Raw genomic sequence first — 27,195 nt, 5'->3', positions numbered from 1 at the left:
GGGTGGTTCCAGGGCCAGGTAAGGGATGGGTCCAGGGTCAGGTTAGGGGTGGTTCCAAGGTAATCTTAGGGGTGGGTCCAGGGACGGCCAAGAGGTGGGACCAGCGTTGGCTTAGGGATGGGTCCAGTGCCAGGTTAGAGGTGGTCCCAGTGCCAGGTTAGAGGCGGGACCAGGGTCGGCTTAGGGATGGGTCCAGGGTCAGGTTAGGGATAGGTCCAGGGTCAGGTTAGGGATGGGTCCAGGGTCAGGTTAGGGATGGGTCCAGGGTCAGGTTAGGGATGGGTCCAGGGTCAGGTTAGGGATGGGTCCAGGGTCAGGTTAGGGATGGGTCCAGGGTCAGGTTAGGGATAGGTCCAGGGTCAGGTTAGGGATGGGTCCAGGGTCAGGTTAAGGGTGGTTCCAGGGTAATCTCAGGGGTGAGTCCACGGTTGGCCTAGAAGTGGAACCATACAGGGTCGGCTCCAGGATGGTTTTCCAGGCAAACATGATGCCTTTTCTTTTGGCCAGGCAATTGACTGGCTTAGAATACTTTGGTATTTCCTCACATATTGATCTGATGCAAGTATTTATCTCATCTACTTCTAGAGGTACCTCTCGTCGCTTCAAAGGCCAGAAGACTCAGAGCTAGCACCCTTACCTCGGTCTGGTGGTAGCATGCCAGGTGCTTCCCCAGAAGAGTACCTCATGTTCTTACTACGTGCCCATAGCAACGAGCATAGAGATACCCTCCCCGTGATTGACATGTTATGGTAAGGTGTCAGCTTAGTACCCACCAATAAGGAAGGGAATAACATATCAAATATTTTAGTTGTTAGTATTCTTTCTGTGAACGATTTCACTGGCAGAATGTTCATCATTCTTTAATATGTCTATCTCGATATGTTTAGATTTTCGAGTGAGGGCAAGATCGGCTTAACGGAAAATCAGGCGTGATCCTTGAAACCCGATTTATTTTTATAGCACTTTTAAGAGGGGTCTCACATTTTGTTTTTGTACAACAGTCGCTTTTTCCCAAACTTCGGCCTTCGACTAACCTCAATTATTCCGCAATCAATTTGGAGTTACAGTAAACTAAAAATGTGGAAGAATTAGAAAAATCGCGCAAGTATAAACTTGTATGGCAGCGCTTTTAATATGCATGATTTTTTTTACTAGTCCTTTCGAATTGACGCGGGCCACCTTAATACTTACCCATAGCAACACACATACATTGCAACAATCATAGTGATACCCACCATGTGATTGACATGTTATCTGGTTATGGTAAGGTTGTAATACTTACCCGTAGCATCAGACATACTCCATATTTCTTTACATGACGTAGGCGATTGCCAAGTAAGCGTTATTATTATTGATACATAATTTGTTTAAAATTTATCCACATGGATTAGCTACGAGCATATGGTGTACGTGCTGGATGCATTTATCTACTCTATCAACAATTGGCCGAGACTGGACACTAGTGCCCAGCCTCCTGCCCAGTCCCCCACTCCCGGACTTGCTCGCGAGGCAACCGAGGCTGGGACGTCATTGCATCAGCACTCGCGCAGGCTCAGCCGAGAGAGCGAGGAATGCGTCCGATTTTATGGCATGGACGTGATCGGACAAGAGAGGGACACCTTTTTGAATAACCTTCAGGTAAAATTAGATGGTGGGAATGCTTTAGATAAATAGATTTTAGTAGATCTGGAAGGCTTCGTGCACATTATGGTTGCAGATTGTCTCTGTCGCACATCACGTGACACACGTGACACATGTGAAGATTTTCTTGCGACTTGAATAAATTTGTTGCAGAAAGTAAATGTAATTTCTGCTTTTCGTACGACTTTGAGGAAAAACAAGTTGCGAAAGAGGTGTCACACGGCAAAAACGCATGCGAGTTGTAATATTTTCTCAATAATCGAATGGAATCTTAAATGTTTTTATCACAAACCAAGTTAAAAGACATTGGGTAATTGTGACAGGGCCTTGAGAGGGTGCAGATAAAAGTGTTCGAGTTGCGAGTACATGAACATAGTTTATGCTCCCATAAAATGTAACCCTCCAAAAATAAAGAATATTGTATTGTATTGCATCATGGGACTCGTGTATGAAACGCTGTTTATCTCCTTTATTCTGTGCTCTTATCGTACGACTCATGTCTGGTATAGAGACATTCTCCCATTATATGATATTAAGTTTAAATCCATCTATTAAAATCACGTGAATGTATCTATTGTATAAATATCTTATTTTGATCAATAGTTTTCATTGATAATTCTCTGATCGTCTTCATATTGCCTGCTGCCGCATTAACGATGTGTCGTTTCCAGGCCACACTTCAGCAAAAGTCCCGGATGCTTGTTCCCAAGGCAACCTGGGAAGTATTCACCCATAATGTGGGACTGTCACGCCTCAAGTCTGTGGAAGATACCAGTAAACAGACTGGAAGCGACGAGACCTCGACACTTCCGGTCACGCCAAATACCATTTCTAGGTGTGTTGCCATTTCTTTACTGAAACAAGGATAATTTCGACTTTTGTACAACAGTTGTACTTTAGCTTGGTATAAATTTAGCGCCTAAGTCGCGACTACCAATACCAGTCTTGTACCGTTTCGAGTTTTGTGTGGTTTGCTTGCAGTTCAGTGTATCCCTCGCCACTGGCTTTAAACTGGACGACAGACGAGACTGTGGAGCGATGGAAGATCGCAGTCGACCTGTTCTCACGTCTTTTCCTGGCAGATGGACCAGGAGCCGAGAGAGATAGCTTCCTGGCCGTGCGGGCGGGTGTTGCTGGGCGGCTTGCCCGGTATGGTATCACCTTTTAGTTCGAACTAGACCTTAAAAAAATTGACATTTAATCCTTGACCCTGACCTTCATACTTTGACCATTATGATTTGACCTTGACCTATAAAGTTTGACCTTGACCTTTATATTTTGACCTCATACTTTGTCAACTTTGCATAAATCAACCCCGGTGCATGTGGTATTTTTATGCTAATGAAGCATACATTTGTTTCCATTCATTACATTTTGCCAAACGGAAACGCAAAATACATTGAAGGGTAATTTCTGTTCACACTAGAGATAAAAACGCTAATTTGAGCCACTCTCGGTTCTGATAATTCTCGTGTTGCTTGTTGCCAGCTTCCGACGCACCATGGTTTACCTTAGAGAGTCAGTGACCGCTGATAATCAGCAGCCAGGCATGGGAGTCAGTGGGCTCAGGGTTGGCACTACGCTGTCGATATCAGTCAAGAGAAGTCGACTCCTAGCCGATACGCTCAAAATTCTTTCAGAGGTTAGTGAAAAAAAAAATACTGAATTAAGCCGTATTGTTCGTTGCGCTCCTGCCGTGCCGAATCTACTTGTTTATTTGTATCGACACAAATACATTGGGTTCAACGTTGATTCAGACGTCGCACTATATGAGTCGCGCTCATAGTTGTCAGAGTAGACTTCATGCGGAGTTTCTTGTGCACAAAATTAAAAATATACATATGGTATTTGATACGGCACATCGAATGCTCGACGTTTGAATCGGTGTCGTGCTTTTGCCGCCCTTAGTGCCTTAATTGATTCAGACGTCTAACTATTTATGTGCCGAATCCTAACCATTAACTTCGGCACGACAAGAGCGCGACGTATGAATCGGGCCTTAGACTCGATATCAAAGAGATATGCTTTTTGATCTAAAACAATTTTCGTTTTCATGCAGACAACGATGGCTAGCCAATCAAACTTTTTTTGGATATCTCACCTTAAATAAGTATTGACACGCCTATGTTGGGTTGGGTACAGATGCAGCCGTTTCACTACAGTAATTTCCGCGCGAAGTTCGAAGGAGAGGAGGGTTCAGGTCCTGGCGTCAACAGAGGGTTCTTTGCTGCTGTTGCCAACGCTTTGAAGTCAGACGAAAAGGTAAAGAGCTTTGTTGCCTTTTGTAAAAGTTATATCCTTGGTCAATGTTACTTGAAGTATCGTATGTGATCTCTTGTTATCACCTCTCCCAACCCATTTCATACTCGGTGGCATTTTCAAGGGGTGGTGCCCTTCCTCTGGTCTTTAGAAGTGTATGGAAGCTAAAATTGACAAATGTATACGATATCTCTAATATAATGGTGCAATTTACCCCTTTTTGGAGAAACCTGGATCCACCCCTTCACCTACCATGTGATTGGCTACCCACCTCGTTACTACCCTGTGATTGTCTACCTGCCCCTGATACTACCATGTGGCTGGCTAGCAACTCTTGATACTTTCTGTGATTGGCTACCCACCTCGTTACTACCCTGTGATTGTCTACCTGCCCCTGATACTACCATGTGACTGGCTACCTACTCTTGATACTTTCTGTGGTTGGCTATTCACATTTTTGTTGCTGGCAGAAGTGGGGTAGCGGACTGTGGGGTGGTGCTAACTCTGTTCCCCATGCTTGTGTAGGTACCACCAGACACGGCAATGCTCATGCATGAGCCAGGCAAGCTGCCCGAGCAGAGCGGATTCTATGCACCCAAGCCTTACGCCACCTCCTCTGACATACGTGCGGACTCGCAGATCAAGGTGTGGCTCAAGTACACTAGGCTTGCTATAAGATAAACGTTGTTTTATGCTCTTAGATGCCATGCTCGAGGAATCGAGCATGCGAAAATAGGACCTTTGGGGCACACCATCCAAGACATTAAAATATTAAAATATAAGTTGTTGACCACACACGTAACCTTTGAATCCTGTTCCTTATGCTTATCAGCTTGGTTTTGTGTTATTCCAGACCCGACGACTTAAGATGTACACTGCAATCGGTCGCTTTATTGGCCTCAGTTTGTGGTTCAATAACACTGTACCACTCAACTTCAGCAGACACGTTGTCAAGTTCCTGCTTAGCAGGTGAATAAATGTCGCATGGTGAACTTTGTATTGGTGGTCACGGTAGCATGCGTCGCATGGTTGACTTTGTATACGTGGCCACGGTAGCGTGTGTTGTATGGTAAACATTGTATTGGTGGCCACGGTAGCACGCGTCGCATGGTTAAATTTGTATCGGTGGCCACGGTAGCGTGTGTTGTTTGGTAAACATTGTAATGGTGGCCACGGTAGCACGCGTCGCATGGTTAAATTTGTATCGGTGGCCACGGTAGCGTGTGTTGTATGGTAAACATTGTACTGGTGGCCACGGTAGCATGCGTCGCATGGTCAACTTTGTATCGGTTGCCACGGTAGCGTGTGTTGTATGATAAACATTGTAATGGTGGCCCCGGTAGCGCGCGTCAAATGGTTAACTTTGTATTGGTTGCCACGGTAGCGCGTGTCGCATGGTTAACTTTGTATTTGTGGCCACGGTAGCGTGTGTTCATTGTATTGGTGGCCAAACTAGAGCACGAAACATGGTTGTCTTTGAAATGGTGGCCACAGTAGCGTACGTTGCGTACGTATGGTCAACTTTGTAATGGTGGTCACGGTAGCGCGCGTCGTATGGTAAACATTCTCTAAGTGACGACAGTAGGGCACGTCGCATGGTAAACTTTGTATTTATGGTCATGGTAACGTGCGTCACATGGTAAACTTCGTATTTGTGGCCACGGTAGCGGGCGTTGCGATTTCCTTTAGTGCAGACCTGCTGTCATACCTTGTCATAAAAGTACTTGTCTGTATTGTTTTTCATTGTCACGGATAAGTACTTGTCTATATAAGGGATGTGACATGGGAAGACCTCGCTTTCTTTAATGCGGACCTGTTCGAGGGACTCAGCCGTATGATGATTGACGCCAACCACCCCCTGATGACGTCAGAGACTTTCCAGGCCACCTACTGCTGTCATTTCGAGGTAAGGCTCAAGCCATACGCATGCGTACATCTGTGGTTTTCTGTACGTGCATTTCGCGCCATCTCTTTTGATGCTTGTTTGATTTGTTTTGGTGATCCGATTTACTGACTTATGTTGTTATTCATTTTGTGTACACATCCCTTCTACTGAAAAACATTTATCCATTATTCTTTTCTTTCAGCGCCTCTTCTACTAACATATACCCCATTTTAGAAGTCATCGCCTCTTTGTTGTTGTTGTTTCGTAGACATCACCTCTTTGTTGTTGTTTTGTAGACATCCGTTGGGGGTACGACTGAAGAGCTTGTCCCTGGTGGCTCTCACTTGCCGGTGTCTCCAGAAAACATCTACCAGTATGTCAGGTGAGAGTACCTCCAGATAACGTCTACCAGTATGTCAGGTGAGAATACCTCATACAACATCTACCAGTATGTCAGGTGAGATCACCTCCAGAAAACATCTACCAGTTTGTCAGGTGAGAGTACATTCAGATAACGTCTACCAGTATGTCAGGTGAAAATACCTCATACAACATCTACCAGTATGTCAGGTGAGAATACGTCCAGATAACGTCTACCAGTTTGTCAGGTGAGAGTACATTCAGATAACATCTACCAGTATGTCAGGTGAGAGTACCTCCAGATAACGTCTACCAGTATGTCAGGTGAGAATACCTCATACAACATCTACCAGTATGTCAGGTGAGAGTACCCCCAGAAAACATCTACCAGTATGTCAGGTGAGAATACCTCATACAACATCTACCAGTATGTCAGGTGAGATCACCTCCAGAAAACATCTACCAGTATGTCAGGTGAGAGTACCTCCAGAAAACATCTACCAGTATGTCAGGTGAGAATACCTCATACAACATCTACCAGTATGTCAGGTGAGAATACGTCCAGATAACGTCTACCAGTTTGTCAGGTGAGAGTACATTCAGATAACATCTACCGTATGTCATGTGAGAATACCTCCAGATAACATCTACCGTATGTCAGGTGAGAATACCTTCAGGTAACATCTGTAAGTATGTCAGGTCAGAATACCTCTAGATAACATCTACCAGTATGTCAGGTGAGTATACTTACAGATAACATCCACCAGTATGTTAGGTGAGAATACCTTTAGATAACATCTACTAGTATGTTAGGTGAGAACACCTCCAGATAACATCTACCAGTATGTTAGGTGAGAATACCTAAATCTACAAGTATGTCAGGTGAGATCACCTCCAGAAAACATCTACCAGTATGTCAGGTGAGAGTACCTCCAGAAAACATCTACCAGTATGTCAGGTGAGAATACCTCATACAACATCTACCAGTATGTCAGGTGAGAATACGTCCAGATAACGTCTACCAGTATGTCAGGTGAGAATACATTCAGATAACATCTACCGTATGTCATGTTAGAATACCTCCAGATAACACCTACCGTATGTCAGGTGAGAATACCTCCAGGTAACATCTGTAAGTATGTCAGGTCAGAATACCTCTAGATAACATCTACCAGTATGTCAGGTGAGTATACTTACAGATAACATACACCAGTATGTCAGGTGAGAATACCTTTAGATAACATCTACTAGTATGTTAGGTGAGAATACCTAAATCTACAAGTATGTCAGGTGAGATCATCTCCAGATGACATCTACCTGTATGTCAGGTGAGAATACCTCCAGATAACATTTACCAGTATGTCGGTTGAGAATAACCCCTGATAAGCAAGTGTACTCATTGATCACTTCATGTGGCCAGGCTGTTGGGGTTATCCATAAGCCATGTCTCGTACTTATCGTAGCAATCATCAATAACTTCATTTTTACAGGCTGTACGCAAGCAAGGTGATGATTGGCTGTGTAGAGGCAGAGCTACAGAGCATGCGCAGTGGATTGTATGACGTCATTCCTAGCGAGCTGCTGACCTCCCTGTCACCTGAGGTACAAATACAAAGGACTTTCCCAATAAGGGACCTGCACAATAAAGGACCTTCCCGTTTGCGTCTTTTAATTTTTAACGCCATTTTTTATCCAGCGAAATGCCAAGTGCGTGAAATTGGCTGATTTGGGGAAGCTACTATAATACTTGGATTTTGACAAACATGACAAACTTGATCTCAGATGTTTGTGTTACTATCGCGACGGAACAAAGGGTGTACTATATAATAATCATTCTTCTGCCTCAGCTTAGATGGCCCGCACAACCCCCCTCCACTCCCTGCGGCCCGCCATTGGCAGATACTAGAAAAGCCTGTCTCCTAGAGATTGAAAAATAGCTCATTGACTAAACCCGCTACCCTCTCTCCCTCTGGACAGGACTTCCAGCTTCTCGTGTCTGGGGGCACGACTGATATTGACATGAACAAGCTTCGATCAGTCATCACCTTCACGAACAGCAACGGCTGCTCCAAGGACATACTGGAGCGGTTTAAACGGTAAGTGCCTCTCTGCTACCATACTACAGTACTTCTACCTACACATCCTTTGAAGATATGCTAACTGTTAAAACTGGACAGCTTATTTATTTACTCACTCACTCGTTCTCCCGCTCACACACACTCAATCAATAACTCATCTTTTATTTATATAACTTCCACCATTGGTGATGGTTACACAACAGGGCTTTATCATTATTAGGTTCTAAATTCATACTCACCCCTTGTGCTGTTCTCTTCAGGTGGTTCTGGTCCATCGTCCAGAAAATGACTCCGCTTCAGCGCCAGCAGCTGCTATATTTCTGCACCGGTAGTGCAGTGCTACCTGTGATGAGCGATAGGCGTGACCCGGACCAAGGTGAGCAGCCCCGTCTTCTAGCTAGCCACCCAGCTCACTTAGAAGTCCCCCCTCCCCCCTTCTCTCCCCTTCCCTTCTCCACGCTACCATCTGACACTGGGAGCGCGGCGCTTCTTGATATTTTTTTTAGCAACGGCGACAGCAAAGAGGACGGCCAAACAATGACATGAAAACACCGCAAGTTTTAAAGCCTTTCGAGTAATGGGACGTTTGACCTGGAAAAGCAGCTATCTGAGGTTCTTGTCCTATCTTGTCTTTTTTGGAATCATAAACTCTTGTTTTTTTAGAAACTAGTTTTAGAATTGAGCGCTTAGCGGGAAGGCACTTTTATCCATCACATCTCCAAGCAGTCGCTGTCGTCCCTGCTAAAACTCTCTAATGAGCAATAAATGCGATCCCGACCACGGTGATTTGGCCTTTTTCCTCCTCTTTGTTAGATTGTAGGCAATTCGCGCCTAGCTGAAGGCAAATTGTGTCTGTTGTTAACGAGCTTTTTTCTCGTTTCTTAGAACTGAACATCACCGTTGACGTAATCAGTGGAAACACAAAAGCGTTGCCTATGGCAACTACATGCGGTCAGCGGATGAGCATACCCCTGTACCCATCCAAGAGGATCTTGAAGAAAAAGCTGTTGCAGGCAATACAGTGCCAGAGTTATGGCCTTGGCTAAAGTCCGCGGTACTCTAGGTTAGAATCCGCAATACAGCTATGCTCATGGTTACAGTGTGTGTGCGTTACAGCTACGGGATTGGTCCGCGGCAGAGCTACGGCAGTTTGTGACAGGGACCTTTTTTGGTCTCTTGGAAGGGTTTTAGGTAGAGGTAACAGACTTCTGTGAGCTATGAGATTTCAGCCATAAAATTCCCGCATTGGCTCGGGTTCTCAGAGAGGACACTGAGTGTCGAAGACCCATTGCGACGCGCGCTACTGTGGCCACTTGACAGTTTTGGGTAGTAAGCCAATAGGGAACATAAAAAAGTGTTGTTTGATTGATATGAACATTACTAGCCAATCAGCGTGCAAAAGAAATGTGTATCAGAAAATGACGTAATAATGATACTCATGATTCTAGTGCCAATTAAAACCGTGACTCGAATCCTGATTGGCTAACTTTCTTGAAACCTTGTAGGCTATGTGCATGCTGATTGGCTAACTTTCTTGAAACCCTGTAGGCTATGTGCATGCTGATTGGCTAACTTTCTTGAAATCCTGTAGGCTATGTGCATGCTGATTGGCTGACTTTCTTGAAACCCTGTAGGCTATGTGCATGCTGATTGGCTTACTTTCTTGAAACCCTGTAGGCTATGTGCATGCTGATTAGCTGACTTTCTTGAAACCGTGTAGGCTATGTGCATGCTGATTGGCTGACTTTCTTGAAACCCTGTAGGCTATGTGCATGCTGATTGGCTGACTTTCTTGAAACCCTGTAGACTATGTGCATGCTGTTTGGCTGACTTTCTTGAAACCCTGTAGGCTATGTGCATGCTGATTGGCTGACTTTCTTGAAACCCTGTAGGCTATGTGCATGCTGATTGGCTGACTTTCTTGAAACCCTGTAGGCTATGTGCATGCTGATTGGCTGACTTTCTTGAAACCCTGTAGGCTATGTGCATGCTGATTAACTGACTTTCTTGAAACCCTGTAGGCTATGTGCATGCTGATTAACTGACTTTCTTGAAACCCTGTAGGCTATGTGCATGCTGATTGGCTAACTTTCTTGAAACCCTGTAATGTTGGCTACGGTAGCGCGCGTCGCACTATAATAGAATTATAATTGAAAAACACCCATGTAAACTTAACGCATGATTGTTTATAAATCTAGCTACAAGCACTTGTCTTGTTCACGAAAACCGCACATTGCTTATCAATGGATTGAATTTGTCACATTTAGATGACCATGATTTCGAACCCTATTAAGGGTGTATTTTTAGAGTTTTATTCGTATAATCGTTGAAATATTGTACATTTGTAAACATCTCCATTGGTAGAATGAAGGGTGAGATTCCTTGCCCAGATTTAGCTGGGGATATAATATGTTTCATAATTCGCAATTAACTGTGAATTAATTAAAATATTTTAGCGATGTGTACTTCTTGACAACAAGTAGGGAATGATCTCACTGGTAAATATTGAGTGGCAATTGTATTTGTACTCGAAATGCTAGCTATTTAGGACTGTGTTTGTACGCGCTAGCTAACTGGGACAAATCTTTTGTTCAGGGTAAGGTCATGGAATAAAAACAGATTCCTTCGGTATCGATGTAGCTAATTTTATTATCAGTATGCATTCAAAGGATCTGCCATTTTTTTTCTTTCAAGTACTTCTCCATGCAGGTCCATTCTGTAAGGAGAATGCGGTAATAGATCAATAGCGGTAAGGAGAATGCGATAATTGATCAAGAGTGGAATTTAGACTGTCAATTTTAATATATTGTACTACACGCGTGAAGGGGAATTTGTGGCGAATAATGCTATGGTGCCGATTCAGCCTATATTTTTTTATTTATCTTTTGCTGTTTTTTTTTTTCTTGGCCTTAAGGTACTGGCGGTCTTCGAATGTAAAAATTAAATACCGAAAAAATAAAAATAAATCTTGCAAATTCATGAATATAAGTTAATGAATAGTTAATGATTCTATTCATCATTAAATATTCTGAATCGTGCCATCTACAGTAGGGCTAAGATTGGCTCTTGTGTTTCTCATTTACTTATGACCTAAGTCGATATTATTCTATGATTTCTACTATTTAACAATTTTGTACACCATTTTTATGTAAAGGTTGAAATTGACGTCGCGTCTTCGCAACCTTTAAAAAAGGCCAATCACGCCTCCATTTTCCGCTCTTGCACATTAACCAAAGCGTCCATTTCCATCGGCAAACGGAGATACTTTCAAATCAGATATCGTTCAAAAAGTAACAGACTTCCGTGGATGGTTATTTTCAAGTTTCCTTGCGAATAGACCATCGTATTTTCAAATGTAAATGATAACATACTAGTGGCCGATTGACATTCTTTAACGTAATTAGCCTGGTCTTTGGCGATAGGATGATATGACGCGAGACTTGTATTTCATGATTCAAAGCATCGAAACAAATGTCGTAGCGAAGTCAACCTTGGAGGATGAGCCAACCTTGACGCTATAGCTTGAAAATCCTTATTTTCTAACTACTTTGATGCTATTTTAACTATGTCTTATTCAGCTTGGCACTTGTCGATAGGATGTTCGGAAGCGAAATCGTGCTTAATCTCATGATTCTGTGCATCAAAACAAATATTTTTCGCTTGGCCATTCTTCTTGGGATAATATGTCTTCTCTAATCCTTTGTTATTTTTACATGTGTGTCAGTAATATCCCCCGTCGGCGACCGGGTACCTCTCGTCGTATGACCCATACCCCTGGGCGTGGTACGGGAGCCCTCCCTGGAGTGGCCCGCTACTGTCTGCCTGGTAGCCGTACTGGGGCTCCTGCCCATACTGCTGACTGTCATACTCGGGGCTGTAATCCTGCTGGTACCCGAGCTCGGCATTATACTGATAGTCCCCGCCCTCCTGATATTGCCCCTCGTATATTTCGGCCCCGTACTGGTTAGGATCGTACTGACCCGTGCTACTGTAGTCTTGCAGAGCCATGGGCGATCCGTATGGGTTTTCTGCTGCGTAGTCAAAGCCCTGTTCGTAGCCCTGCTCAGCGCAATAGGACTGATCGTACCCATACTGTGCTTCGTCCTCGTAGCCTTGGTACTCAGGGGGGATTTCACCGCCCGCGTATTGGTTACCTGGCATAAGGCCTCGAGCTTCGGATACACGCGCCATGCCATGGACCTCCTTCTCGCCCTGCCTCTGTCGGCGAATCGAGTTCTTGTTTGCGGGTCCGCTTTCGTTACTCGACACGCTCTGTCTTGCTGCTGTGGCGGGCTGTCAAGTAGATACAGTATTTTTAATTTACTAACAGCATACAAATTTGACAAGGGCGCCTGCACAATATGCAAAGAATGGACAGTAAAGTTTTCCCAGATGACCACGCTATTAGTAGATTAAGATTAGTTGTGGAAACAACACAGAGATTATCCTTGAAGTCCTGTGTACGTGATGATCAAACCAGAAAGGTGAAAGCAATAGATGTCAGCATAGGAAACGCTATTAGAGAACTTTGTGGATGCAAAGCATCAAAATACCTCCGATGATTTGGTATATTATCCGTAGAATAATATGATGATCAGTATTTTCTTAGATTCTTTATGATATATGAATAAAAAAAAACATTACTCGTAAACTTTAACCGCAAGTGTGCAAAACATGGAACATAATTAACGCTGTGCTAGCTGGAGGTTTTTTTTACCCGAATATACTATACATACACATAACTTTACCTGTAAGGCGAGTACTCTCTCTGGGTCCGGTGCCCGCGGAGGTGCGACGCTCTGTCTGCGATCATACGCCGACTTGTGCCGTCCGGACATGCTAGAGATTAGAGGGTTGGGTCTGTCCGGAAAGTCGGCCCCATTGATGATCATCTTACGGAGCTCTTCAGGGTCATCTGGGTGCAGGTCGCGCCAATACTGATCTAAGAACTCGCCCAGGTGTGCACACGCATCTTCAAATATGGCCTCGTCAAGAATCAGGTCAAACATCTCCTTCAAGTGCAAAGATAACGAAGATGAGAACAAAGCGGCATTATCTAAACATAAGTCAAACATCTCCTTCAACTGCAAAGATAACGAAGATGAGAACAAAGCGGCATTATCTAAACATAAGTCAAACATCTCCTTCAACTGCAAAGATAACGAAGATGAGAACAAAGCATTATTTAAACATAAGTCAAACATCTTCAAGTGCAAAGATAACGAAGATAAGAACATAGCATCATTTAAACATAAGTCAAGCATCTCCTTCAAGTGCAAAGATAACGAAGATGAGAACAAAGCTAACATCTCCTTAAGGTGCAAAGATAACTAAGATGAGAACAAAGCATTATTTAAATTTAAGTGAAACATCTCCTCTTCAAGGGCAAAGTTTACGAAGACGAGAACAAAGCAAACATCTTTTAAGCGGCACAAACAACAAAGGTAGACCAAAGCTAGCATCTCCTTCAAGCGGCAAATATAAAAACGATGAGAAAAAAAGAGCCTCGATTTTGTGCGAGATGCCTATGATTACGAAACCCAAACAAAGGTTTTCAAAGCGTTGGTATTTTATTGTTTATGTTACTTTAAACATTTATGTGGCTTCATGAATTCTCGAGTGCAATCGAGAAAAAAATTAAAATAAGAAATAAAAATATTAATGATTGAAATCGATGATTGAAATAAGAAATAGGTGTATACATGATGACTTACGTCGTTGCACTGCGTGAGCTTTTGCGTGCCGACCACCTGGACGCCCATGTTTTTGCGGTTGCGTCCCCTCAGTTTGATCAATTTCTGTAGGATGTCTGGGGGCATCTTGATGTACACTACAACGGGAGCCAGCGAGCAGTCGGTCAGCTGGGACGGATGGTTGATGGCTTCACTGTCAATCACCACCAGATTAAGGCTCTTGGTCAGCTCATAGATCCTCTCTACTTCCCTCTGGACTTCAGCTGAGGATGATAATAACGATGATGATGATGATGCCGATGATGATAAATTATGATATATTATGATATCGAGTAGTAAGATTCCTGTGGCTACAATGATAAAGGTATAGCCTGTAGCATGCGTTCTTTTCGGTTTTTCTCGGAGATGAACCGTCAGGCAGCGTGGAGTGGGGCACGCTTGTGACGTCACAACTCTTACAAACCACAGGAGGCCCTTTCAGAGGCCCGGGTACGTAACCAAAGTTCAGTCTACTAAAATGCCCTAAATGGGCCCAGGCTAGTGAAAATATAGTGAAAAGTTGTAGCTCATTATCTCACCTGTCACCCGCTGGCCTCCACTCTTTACCAGGTTAAACCGCTCTTTCTCATTCGGATTTGACTTTGAGGACCTTTTCGATAGACCGATGTCTGCATGGGTCTTGTAGATATTGATTCTGAAACAAATCAATTAAGTCTCTATGAGCCGCTTTTTCCTCAGCCATCCAAGCAACGTGTCAAGTAGGAGAAAGCATCCATTTCCATCGGCTGATTTGGCAAAGATGTTGTGATATTTTCGACTGAATTTGGATGAAGCATAAGACTTTGCTTTAAGATGGCCATTTCGTGATTTCATCAGATAATTTGCCCTTCAATCCTGAATTAAAACAATAACAAGGGTGTGGCGGATAAAGGCTTTTTAGGATGTTCGACAGGGCGAAACCCATTTTTACAGAAGAAGAGGACGCCCAAGCGTTACCCAGTTGTTTTAGGATTATTTTCAAACTAAGCACTTAGACATACTTTCCCGCGAATCTTTTTTTGAGGTAATTGTAGAGGGCCTTGTGCATTAGATCCGTTACCTGTAATAGAAACAGAAAAAAGCTTACACCATAAACGAGCATGATTAATATAATAGAATATATAGCATAAGAATATAATAAATACATAATAACCACCAGACGCGTTCCCGGGATTGGCCGAGGAAGGGAGGGGGGAGGGGGTTGCGCTGTCATAGATATCATATGGAAAAAGCATAGTATTTGAAGATTCCTTAATAAGAGATTACCCGCCCATCAAGGTGGGGTGGTGTGCCTCTCCCTGAGTACGCGCCTGCAAAAGGGTTTTAAGGCATACGTACCTCATAGCCACGGAGGGATGGCCCTAGGACGATAATTGGCCTCGTGGCAGGGACAACTTCATAGGGAGGTATGGAGAATTCACTCGAAGAGCTGATAGAGCTCTGTAGATAAATAAACACTTATCAGAAGCCGATTGATTGATTGTATCAGACTAAACCTTGTATCAGCTATAGCGCTACACGCTTATCAAGGGCAGACCATTAGAAATGTGATAAGGAAGCGGAGGGGGAAAGGAGTGAAGGAAAAACGATAAAAACAACGTAAAATCCTAATGGTCCGTTCCTGAATAAGGACTGATTCGGCTGATTGATTACTTGAGCCAATATTTTTCTCCCGTAGATCTGTTCAGCAGTCAATCTGGTATGTGTTACTTCAAAGGGTTGCGTGCTCTGTTATGAACTCTTAAACATTGAAACAGCATTGGGTAGGTCTCTAGCCTTTTATTAGCTTATTTGACTATCTTCTACGAGCTTTGATAAGATGCCAAGATTAAAGTTCACAAAGGTGTGAAATAGATATTTTATGCATAGAACTTGATGAACTTAAAGCCAACAACGGGCGCATTGTCACTTCGCTGTATTCTCGATCCGCCCTGAAGGCCTGCAAGTTTAAAATATACTTGCATAAAATATATCCTCTACGGTTACAAGATCACAGGAGAGGAGGGGGGGGGGGCGTCATTCGACTTTCTGGGGAGGGGTGGTTTTGCAATGCTGGAGCAATTAATCCTAGAAGTAGCGAATGGTGAATGTTAAATGAAGTTTTCAATACAAGATGGTGTTGATTTAAAATCGTTTGAATTTCGTCTCCAAATACCATTTTAGTCAGTTATCTTTAAAGCTGCTGTCAAATGATAACAATCTATTCATTATTATACTGCCTTTATTATGACAGCAAAGATAATGACAGGTTTTGAATAAAACCTGCAATTCTATTTTGGGGGCCGGTGATGAAATTGGAATGTTTCATGGCGAGCCCAAAAATAGAATCACTTTAGTGTCTCTGAAAAAGAACTCTATTCTAAACTAAAAAACGGAAAATGCGATTGATAGCGTGTAGATATGCTGATGTACACATATTGTGTATATATTTGTACGTTTCTAGGGGGGGAAAGATATATTCATATACTGCAGACATGGTTAGAGCTTGGGGTAATTTTTAGGCTAAAGTAGGCATAGGCCACAGTTTGCATTTATTGCTAAATGGCCTCCGTTAGATTGATGGAAAATCGATAAAAATATCAATTCATTGTTTGTAGAATTTTCGACCCAACAACCATACCAAACGTTCAATTCAAAAATTTCACAGCCTTCAACACAAATACCTATTTAGTCTACGCGGAGCAATAAGCGAAACGGTCCCGAATCGTTATGAATATTTTAAGATTCTCGCTGAACTGACCCGAATGTGATCAACAAACCCAAAAATGCCATCGTCATTCTAGAAAATACATTTAAGACTTTATATTTTTATTTTGCGACGAAGGACTGAATAATAATGCATTCTCCTTCGTTCCTTTATTATTGCTGCTAGGATGCATCATCAATCTTGACATCGTCAACCCCAAATTTCACCTTTAAGATGTCAAACTCATCTGAAATTCAATGCATTAATTCCACTTTACAGTTTTGGACCTTAGAATATGCCCAATTTTCTATATGCATCATTTGTTCTCCCGCGAAAAACCTAGAGCTTTCTTAAACGGATGTTTGAGTGCGTTAGAGCGAAATCAACTGGCTGCTAGAGGCGATTTGACGTTGTTTTGGATCAAAATCCAAAAGTTGAATAGCTACAAAGCTAAATTTCTGACCTGCATATTTTTGTAGTTTCCCGTTGTCATTTCAGCTCGCCGATTTTCTTCGGTTAATCACAGATTCGAAGCCCTTTCTTGTCTAAAATACCCTTTTCCCTGACCGCTTGATAGAGCCGAATTACTACGTTTCAGCGTTTTTTTCTGTCACAAAACAAATAACTATTACTGTTATCGGTCTACGTAGGATTTGTCGCTCCATAAATATTTTATCACTCTGAGTCCTTCGCGCGGTTGGCATAGAAATACGGAAACCATGCTATAGAAAATTAGCTTAGCTCTATAAGGAGCTAACTCTTCTATAGGAAAAGGAAAAAATATAAACAATGTTTCTACATTAATAATTGTAAAACTGCTCGAAATTGAGTCGGCTTTCTCGTGAGGAATTCCTTGTATGTGTATACTCAGGGAAACCTATGGTAATAGTTTTCGCCTTGATATGTTTTATTTTATACCTCCGGAAAAAATGAAATGATTCTCGTCAATTGTTGAGTCATATCTTGCAGGGTTTAGAGATTAAGTAAATAAGTAATTATCGAGGGATTTGTGATTTGCATAAAAGTGGGAGAATTCTGGGTATTTTCAAGGTAGGAAGGAACTATCCCAGACTCTTTAAACCTAATTGCCTTTGAAAGCGGAGAAAGAAATCATTTAGAATACTTCATTGAATAAGAGAAGAGACCCATACAGCGTTTTCAAAGGCATTAAAAAAATTTCCCTCACTTATTTTGCGGGCTTCTAAGGTGGGAATATAAAGTCATCTGGAATTCTATTAAAATCCCCCAGACAAGAGTTGTTGTTCTTTAACACCCATTAAGCTGTATTTTGTGGGTTTTGCCAACACAAACCTGATCCACCAAAAGTTTAAAAAGATATTTTAATTGAAAGAAGGCTAAGAATATTTTTTATAAGTCTAGACCTTTAGTGTTTTTAAATTTTCACTTAGTGCTTCGCATATTCAACTTCGTTAGATTTTTATCAAAAAATGCACAACACCATATTATTATTGTAATTAAGTTATAAACCTTGCAGAATAAAACCCTTTCTTCCAACTCATCCTTATTTTGTTTAGTTTTCCAATAATATAAATATAAATTGAAGTGTTATTCCTGTTCTCTAAAAAGCCCACTAAGCACATAGAGGAGTGAGTTGAAATAGAAATTTGGCAGAGTAGACATGACCGTAGCTGGAAATTCTTTCATATCAATTAATGGTTGCCGTTTTCGAACATTGTCTGGGGAGAGCGCGCGGGAGAACTGAGACCATCTCAGCCGCCGGTTTTTCAAGATGGCGGACAGCAAAATCGTAGTATATACGAATTCCTACAAGTTAAGGTGAAATTTCTCTACTTATTCTATTTGAAGAAAAAGTTCTAAATCAAGTTCTATGTTCTATATGAAGAAAAAGCGGAAGAACGATTGAAGCGGACAGATATGTCAAATAGGAGATGGAGTTGAAAGGGCAGTTCATTTTTTAGGGAGGGGAGGGGAGGGGAGGGGAGGGGAGGGGAGGGGAGGGGAGGGGAGGGGAGGGGAGGGGAGGGGAGGGGAGGGGAGGGGAGGGGAGGGGAGGGGAGGGGAGGGGAGGGGAGGGGAGGGGAGGGGAGGGGAGGGGAGGGGAGGGGAGGGGAGGGGAGGGGAGGGGAGGGGAGGTGGGTCGTCTTAAATTCCGAATCTCTTATGAGGTGTAGGAGTAGGATATATTAGGATACACATACTTAAGAAAATGCCGCACCCGTAACCCGCACTAGCTTCATTGGCATTAAATAAATAAGCTTAAAAAATCCAGATTTTCAAAGCTCTAGCGTTTTTGCTTATGTGCCTGTTTACATTAATAAAGCTTTAAAAGACCAGGATTTCAAGCTATTCATACGTTCCCCATGAACCACTGCGGGTTACGACACAGGGATCCTAGAGTTATTTTAAAAAGGTGTACAAAAAATATCTCTCTACTGAACCAAATAGACCAAAGCACTCCGACCCCGATAACTGTTACATCAAGAACGTATCTGACAAGTTGGAAAACATACGTGCTACATTTACGTCCAAGGGTTTTATTGTTCCACGCTAATTATGTGAATAAAATGCTTTAAGACATTTCAAGAGGATAATCTACTCCTACGTCTTAACATAAACTAGATTTCGCAACAATGTCTTCCCACTCCTAAAAGTGGGCGAGAAAGTGATAATAAACCGGGCATTGGGTAAAGGCTGGTTTAATAAAGCTGACTTTATTAAAAATTGTTTTTTTTTTATTATTCTATAAGATCAAGGCTTTATGAAAGACATGAAAGCATTAAAATACGATTACCACGAAAGGCCAGTCACCAGGTGACGTCTGGACTAATAAATACCATCTCACAAATAAGGGATATTCCCACCTTGCTTTTTTTGTTTTACTTAAAGAGCCCTTGTCAGAGAGACTTTTGTTTTTCAGCTATTGGAAGACAAATTTTGCGAGAAATCTCACAATGAAGTCCCATGCTATATTTAACAAATTCAAACAAAAATACCGGAACAGCTTCCCCAAATCAGCCAGCAAGGGATGTCAGAGACTCTTAAAATCACATTTCTCATTGGCGTGACCACAATCTTGATGGACGTGAAGGACGTGCTCTCTATATATGATAGTATAAAAGTATAATAGTATGTAGCGGGGGCCGAGTTTAGTCTACAGTTGTTAGTATCTCAACAGCGTTACTCCGGGTACTTGCCGAGTCTACTCCGAGCCCACTCCGACCACTCATACGAGCTTCCCGTGATAACAAGGGAAAACGATATCAGTAAAAAGCAATCTATTCTGCTGTCTGTCTAACAGTAAATGGCACGATTGAACGGTTTTATTACACGGTAGTGTAAAACGCTGCACATAAGACTGCGTTGAGCTGCCGTTTTTTTTTTTTTTTTTGCTGTTGTTGTTTTGAAATAAAAGCATTTCAGAGTTTGAAGAGAGTTTTATTTCCCGACGCAGTCTCATTAGTAACAATGTGTTGGTTATCAGTTATAGCTTTATTTTTAGGGCTGAAGTCATTGAGTACCAATGTCGCAGTAAGTTGAACTAAGGTGTTAAATTTTGGGTGACTTGAAGTTGTCTGATCACTCGCTATTCCTTTTTTAGAAAGTTAAGGAGAAAAGACAATGAAGAGCTAAGAAAATTTATTCCATGAGATCTGTATGAATACTTGATATCGGTTGTAATCTTGAATTCCTATTCTTTTGTCAATACCCATGAACAAACATTATCTAGCCATAAGATTATTAAGATTAATCATTTAAAACAATTCCTGGAAGACAACCCGGAATTGAGCATTGACAATACACACGAGTGTAGGAGATTTGTTGTTTATCATTCTTACAAAAATATTGCCTATTGCAGAATGTTCATGTCTATGGTTTCACACACAAAAAGAATATAGTTTAGTCAGATTTTCTATTATTATCGTATCATTTCAATCATATTTGCATCCAGTATCCAGTCTTTATACGGCCTGACCACAATTCTGGGCAGCTTAAATCGTTTTTTTTTCTTTCTTTTTTCTTTCGATTGATAAGATATAGTGTTTTACACGCCATTCCAATACTTTGTATTCCGAAATAGAGTGGTCAAGCACCTAATTTTACTCATAATACTCCACGAAAACAATCATTTTTATAAACGTAATTTCTGTTAGATATTTTTTAAAAGATAACACATACAACAATCAAGCTTGTTGAAAATAGCGCGCGTTATTCGATTTTTGTGTACAGAAACACTAAATGTAAGTTTATTTTTTTTATTTTGCCTTTAAAATGACTGCATGAGTTCTTAACCAAGCAGAGAGTTGAAACTCAAAGGGCATTCGCCAAAACTGACATCTAACCTGTGTTAAAGTAAGAGTCCAATTTCGCAAATAATAATTGTTTGTATTCACCTACCCGTATTAAGCTTCGCTTTTGGCCAGCTTGATCGGTGAACGACTCAACGCCAAAAGCCTGCGCTGTCATTGAAAGCATATTCCGTTAAATTCTCAATGCCAGAGAAGGATAACTTTGTGTACTAGAAATATCGAGTTGGTTTGAATCCTTTTCGGTTGTTTTAGTAGTTATGTCCTTTCCTTCATCTCTGAAAAATCGAAAATAAAAACTGGCACAATCGTTAAACCTATGTTTTTCAAAACATCTGTTTCGATCAGTTGATAAAATATTCATAAGAATAGCGCGCAAGCTTTACCGTCAATGGCACGCTATGAACGGGGGCTTAAAATTCAATCCGTTTCGAGCCTATACAAGCTTAATATAATTGATAAGAAACAAACAGATCGCCCACAAATTATTGTGGGAGCTTGAGCTAATAACCTATGTTATTGTTTTTTTTTTCAGGAAACTAGGGGAAAAAACAAGATGTATTATAACAAAGTTATGCAAATTGTCTTCGATGCTGGAGAACTGCTTGGTTGGTGCACGTTGCGCATTCATTACAAAATAGGGATTTGTTGACGATATTCAATTGGTTCAACTGATGTCAATATGTTAGAGTACAGAAGATCAAATCAGTGTTCTCATCGGCAAAAAGCGCTCTACGCGAGAATCAAATATTTATGAAATATCGATATCGCGCGGTGGTTAAGGATGCCGGAACGTGTCATAGCCTCGCATAGTTTTCGCGCCAAAAACACATGTCACATGACGTCACACCCGGCCGCACTGTTTGCGTAAAAAAGATGGGGCTGGATTATTACAACATTCTCAATTTACCCTCATCTTTTATTAAATTACGTCTTTTAAAGAAGCACAATCCAGCGATAAAAAATGCGTTTTTTTTTTCTTTTCCTACATGAAATACTTCTCATGGGAGATTCTGCTGGGAACTCGTAGTGCGCAATGCTATACGGGAAGCTAAGAATAATTGGAATCTTCGGTGGCACGTGATTGGTATTAGTTCAAAACATAGCGTCATAAAAATGTGCGAATGAATATAGACTGCTTCTGTAATAAGTCCGTACCTTTGGGTCAAGGATAGTGGGGTAGTTGTTTCCCAAACTAATTCCATTGACTAATGTCTAGATAGTTCTCTTACATCATACTCTCTTGTCAGTGTTTTATAAGAATGGAGAAGTCAAAAAGAAAGGATCTCAACCGCCAATAAATCGTAATTATTTATTCTCTATTTACAATCCTTTCTTATTGTTATTCACATACAACACACAACTAGCCTATGACTTGCTTCGGTCATACATCTATTCAAAACACAAGTACTGTTGGTGGTACGGAAAAGGGAAATGCAGTTCTAGGACCGAAGGTGGTTATGGGTCTGATGAGTACAATTTATTCGTAAGAATAAAGAGAACACATTAACTCGATGCCACAGCCAGACATCGGTACTTGGTCATTAAATCTTATAGATCTTATAGATTATAGAACCCTTGTTCTAAAGCTAGCCATGTTAGATGTGCCTGTAGAAATAACAAATTGGATTATTATTTTTTTTGTGACCGTTTCTAACATTCTCTGAGGGACGCCAACTCAGAGTGGGGCACATATGAAGAAGTCGTTTTGAGGGACTGGTACCGAGAAGTCTTAGTTTCTTTTAAAAAAAAGATCGCAGTCACTGCTTTTCTTTTCTGGATACAAGTCATAAAGTTTACGAAGCACCTGCGGTACGGCAACCTTAAGATTGCCAAGAATCATACAGTTTTTCCAAAAAAAGGAATATATTAGTTTCCTTATATGGAAGTGACCGCCGTTTGGCAAAAACGACAACTTTTGGCTAAATTTTCTTGATATGCAGTCCACTTCGGAGTTCCACAAGGTCGTTTTTGATGCTTATAGACGACTTAGAGATTAGTAAAATAGGCCAAAATGTGGAAATATAGACGATACAACTACATCTGATTATAGTACTGGAAAGCGCTACTAAGTATCCGGGGACCGGTTCCTGAAAAGCCGATTACCGCACATATAAAAGCAGGCAATCTACTAAGGGATAGTCCTCTTATCACTCGTAGTCGTAAAATTGACGACCGCTACAACAGCTGAATCCTGGGTTGCCTTTTGAAAACACATGTAAAATGATGGAGTCTTGAGTTACTCACGTACACATTAAACGTCAGTAGAACGCGTGAACCTATTAGGAACGGACCATTAGTGATGGGGGGGGGGGGGGGGGGGGGCAAAAGCAGAAAAAAAATCAGCAAAGTGAGGAAAAAATATTTCATGCTGGCTGGCCCAAAAATGTATTTACTTACCCTGGATAAATCGAGTGAAAAAGTGGTTTGACGAGGGAATACCCACAGTAGATCAATAGAGAGCAACTCAAATTTACCTTTGGTGGTTTTATTTTCGCAGAGAAGCCCCAAAACACCGCTCTACATCGACTGTAATTACTTCCATTTCATTGCCAAAAATGTTATTTGCAGGATTCGAAGTTGGTGCGTAACACAAGCGAGACAGATTCATTTAAAGTATAATATCATGTAACTTTCTGTCTGTCCCAGCACAATTTCGAGTCAGCGTCGCAACGAAGGTCGCATAACAAAGCGAAATAGGACATTTGATCCCTACATTGTTTTTGTGTAACGTCTTTTTGTCGGCATCTTCATATGATGAAACTTTTAAGTTCTACTACAAAGTTTGGGAGGCCTGTGTTGCACCAACTAGACAGTAGCGAGCAGGACTAGATTTTACCTCCAACAACAAAACAGAGTAAATCTCAACAGGAGAAGTAACCTCAATTTGTGGCTTTTGTTGTAAATAATCAAATCAAGAGCTTCACAGAGTTGACAGCGCCAAGCTATAGCTTGGTTTAACCCTTTCATATCTTTTTTGCTTGGAACGAAATTATTTTCGAAACTGTCAAGAAAGCTTTTAACCTGGGGGAAATCTCCATAAAGGTAGACGGGGATGATCGTCCTATCTTTTACAAGGCCGGATCAAGCTTTTTGGTAAACTGCTTTTCTCTAGGGGATGTTTTTTTTCCGCTTTTGCTATCCCTTAGTGGATCATCACGACCTTATAAAGCTGGTCATGATTATAGTCAGAAAAGATTGTGACGTCTTCAAAATGAAATTGTGTTTGGTTTTTAGTACTTAGAGTTAGAATGGCTTCAACATCACCTAATGTGCTATCATTTTGTCATCCTAGCAAAGTACGAAGTCTGAAAGAGTCGTTTCCCATATTTTCCACCGGCTGATCGGGGAAGCCAGTAAGATATTTTCGATTGAATTTGGCAAATAAAATAAAGTAAAGTAAAATATTAAAATTGTTTTTAGATGTCATTTGCGTTCCAATACTAAATGAAAACAATAACAAAGGTGTGGCTGGCAGAGGCTCTTTTTAAAGATATTAAAATATTAAGATATTAAAATATCGGAATATACCGAAATGTAAAACTTGAAAGACTATTTTCTTTATTTAAAAAAGGCTTCTTCTAAGGCGAGGAGTTTGCAAACTAGTTTTCTTTCATTTCCTCGAGTTTTACTTTGTGACAATGTCGAGAAGGCTTTTAATGTCATCCCTCGAAGAACCTATGGATTTTATTGATATGGTTAGACATTCCACAGCTCTTATCACACGCGCCCTCGCGTTTAACACTCAGTTTGCAAATCGCATGGTGTCAGTCATGATAACTAATTCCTCCTGGCGTTAGCCGCGAGGTATACCTGTATACCCACACCACACCATCTCCATGCTAATGGCCTACCCACATGGTTTCGCTAACAGAGCTTCTAAACGCTCAATGCTAATGAATTCAAATACGTAATAAGTTTTTCGTAAAATATGCGTGCTTTCAATCACCGTGGACCGATTATTTAAGGCTATTTTCCGGCTTAGGGCTAATAGAGTGCGATGCCATTAAATCGTATTTTTTGTAAGAAAAACATGGCATTCAACCTTAACCTTCCCTTATGCTAGAACTATTAGCATTCGTTTATAAGAGTACTCAAAGGAAAAGAGGCATTCGCACTGATAGTTGTCAAATTTCTCTATACATTTCGGCACCAGTTGGATAAAAATTGCGCGAGGACTCCTCAAGTTGTGCGGGGTAGGATTTCGTAATAAAATCAGGTGCTCCTCTATCTAACCGTTTTATTTATGTCGACACCTTCAAGATCGTTGCATCTTGTTACGAAATACTCAAACACTGGAGATAATATCAGATTTGGAAAAAAGAAACCGAGTGAGGTGAATTCAATTTTCTAGAAGCATCTATAAAATGAAAATTTTTAAGTTATTGTTCTTATAATTGTCGGGGAATTGAGTTTGCCTCATGTAAATAAGGCCTTTCTAGTTTTGCATATAGATGCGTTACATTGAATCTGAATTCGGAATTCAGTCAAAAAGTTGTCTTTTGAAGCTTTTCTTTTTAAAAATTGACTTTATTTTTCGTCATCATATCTCAACTCTCAACTTCCTAAGATTGGCAATTTGAGCAAGCGCTGCAATAAAAAATTTGTTAAACCACAAAATCAAAATGAAATATTCACATTTTCGCGTAGATAGATATCGCTCGACCTTGCACTAAACAAATTCAGTCCGTTTTCGACTTAATCCTGGTAGTTATACGAACTGATCCGGGATTCCCGATCATCTCCCTTGCTTTCATTTCTAAAATTCCACGTGTATTTAGTTTGGAACAAAGCCAAGCAATAGCATTAAAAGTTAAAGACCGCCGTGGAATTTCGTACCGTAGTTTTACAGCCACACCTGCCAGGATACCCTAAATAAATTAACTACGGACTCAATTTGACTTAGGAAATAATAAATACGCAAAGCCCTTTCTGCACGATCCTTGTTTTGCGATTCTTCAACATGTGATAGAAAGTAATAATTAGGTCGTGCCCGTGCAGTATTCCTGAGTAGATTGCTTGCCTGCTTTTATCTTAACACATTTGAAAGATATAGAGATTTACCGTCTTATGGCTCGCGATAAAAGACACCTTCTACTTTTTCTTAACGCTATTCTTTCTGTTGTTTTCCTTATTAGGTATTGCACTGCGGAACGATCATTGATTTACAATAAACTAAGACAGAATTAAGAGCATATTTTTAGTAATTTCCTAAAGGAAGCCATATAAAAACATGTAATTGTTTGACATACCACTCGCCTTCGCCGTTCATCCCCAAAAAGTCCATTTTCATCAGGAAAATTCAGGTAGTTCGGAGATTTTGAGTTTTTTCTCCTAAACGAACCGATAGTGCTCTTCTTTCTTCGAACGCTCATTCCAGTAGACGCAAGTTTCGTTGCGTGGCGATCTCACGGGCGTTGGACTGCAAGGAGACTACAGTTGCACTAGGCTCCCAGTGATGACAGGTTATATTTAGGGTACATTAACACATGTGCCTACGAAATTACGCGGGGAAGATATTACGCCATCCTTGTTTGGCAGAGGCCAAAGGCGCGATTGAAGAAAAATGACCATGTCTCTTAATTCATACTCTTTAGAAATCGTACATACACCCTCTTACCTCGATCAATTTCCTGTCCTTCTCGACAAATAGAATTTCGCCCAGCGAGCTTAACATGTCTTTTGAGAGGCTTCCCCCAATCACAATTATTTACAATGTGTCCAGCTATCACAAAACCTACGTAATTTGATCATTTGGCAGGAATTTCTCGTGAATAAAGACAGCGTATCAAAGATATCTATGCAAATACACTTTATGCAAGTACGGGGAGGTTATCTCTCGAGAATTAGAATATAGATGTAGGAGTTGATTTATTACAGCAGTCTGGAGTCAACATTCTCCAAATATAAACATTGAGCGTGAAGCAGGAAGTATTTGTCAAGATTGATTGCCTCGGAAACACGCAGTCCTAAAGGATCCGATACGCATGTGCGCATGGCAACAGCAAATCCGCGGACCATTTCATCTAAGCGTATTTCAATCTCGTTCTCAGAGCCCACATACCTTATTGCCAGCGGCAAGGTACAAGGCTCTGGGATAAGCAATTTTTCGGGTGATTCCTTTTGGCTATCGAGTTTGCTGCATAGAGCATGCGCATAGGAAACGGCCTCATAGCCGTAGCAAGTCGAATTATTGGGGGGCGGGCACGATACAAAAACATTAAGAAAACAAGGGGGGCACAGCCACACCCCTACTGGTCATTTTCTT

The 27,195-nt window shown here is 41.3% G+C and overlaps 2 protein-coding genes across 9 annotated transcripts in view; one reads left to right on the top strand and one right to left on the bottom strand.

Annotated features, from left to right (window-relative positions):
- Positions 1-10,854, top strand: part of LOC5508594 — a 27,207-nt gene extending 16,353 nt beyond the window's left edge. The window contains exons 19-33 of one of the 3 annotated variants that reach the window (XR_007311895.1): positions 586-749; positions 1,392-1,638; positions 2,313-2,476; positions 2,623-2,790; positions 3,130-3,283; positions 3,784-3,903; positions 4,426-4,545; positions 4,754-4,869; positions 5,674-5,806; positions 6,082-6,167; positions 7,636-7,747; positions 8,123-8,241; positions 8,484-8,599; positions 8,730-8,835; positions 9,109-9,208. Coding sequence is in view for 2 of the 3 variants with exons in the window: in XM_048728890.1 (XP_048584847.1) it covers positions 586-749; positions 1,392-1,638; positions 2,313-2,476; positions 2,623-2,790; positions 3,130-3,283; positions 3,784-3,903; positions 4,426-4,545; positions 4,754-4,869; positions 5,674-5,806; positions 6,082-6,162; positions 7,099-7,103; positions 7,636-7,747; positions 8,123-8,241; positions 8,484-8,599; positions 9,109-9,269 (1,980 nt within the window). In the remaining variant the exon portion in view is untranslated. Of the gene's footprint in view, positions 1-585; positions 750-1,391; positions 1,639-2,312; positions 2,477-2,622; positions 2,791-3,129; positions 3,284-3,783; positions 3,904-4,425; positions 4,546-4,753; positions 4,870-5,673; positions 5,807-6,081; positions 6,168-7,098; positions 7,104-7,635; positions 7,748-8,122; positions 8,242-8,483; positions 8,600-8,729; positions 8,836-9,108 lie in introns of all 3 variants that reach the window. The other 2 variants (XM_048728890.1, XM_048728889.1) reach the window with 2 other exon arrangements.
- Positions 10,853-27,195, bottom strand: LOC5508591 (voltage-dependent L-type calcium channel subunit beta-1). Of its 6 annotated transcripts, none has more exons than XM_032377338.2 (8): positions 26,548-27,195; positions 26,180-26,360; positions 15,294-15,395; positions 14,957-15,015; positions 14,495-14,610; positions 13,938-14,179; positions 12,972-13,235; positions 10,853-12,516 (listed from the first exon to the last, which is right to left on the bottom strand). In XM_032377338.2, the coding sequence occupies exons 2-8, from the start codon at positions 26,300-26,302 to the stop codon at positions 11,944-11,946; spliced, it is 1,479 nt and encodes a 492-aa protein (XP_032233229.1). In that variant the 5' UTR covers positions 26,303-26,360; positions 26,548-27,195; the 3' UTR covers positions 10,853-11,943. The 6 variants fall into 6 exon arrangements, with proteins under 6 accessions (XP_032233229.1, XP_032233228.1, XP_032233232.1 ...); XM_032377337.2 differs by having other exon boundaries at positions 26,180-26,349; XM_032377341.2 differs by lacking the exons at positions 26,180-26,360; positions 26,548-27,195 and adding exons at positions 17,105-17,248; positions 21,019-21,447.

The sequence above is a fragment of the Nematostella vectensis genome, chromosome 6, assembly GCF_932526225.1.
Source record: "Nematostella vectensis chromosome 6, jaNemVect1.1, whole genome shotgun sequence".
In the NCBI taxonomy this organism is placed as follows: Eukaryota; Metazoa; Cnidaria; class Anthozoa; order Actiniaria; family Edwardsiidae; genus Nematostella; species Nematostella vectensis.
Note: the sequence above shows the minus strand (reverse complement) of the source record. Positions and strands in the feature narration are given on the sequence as shown.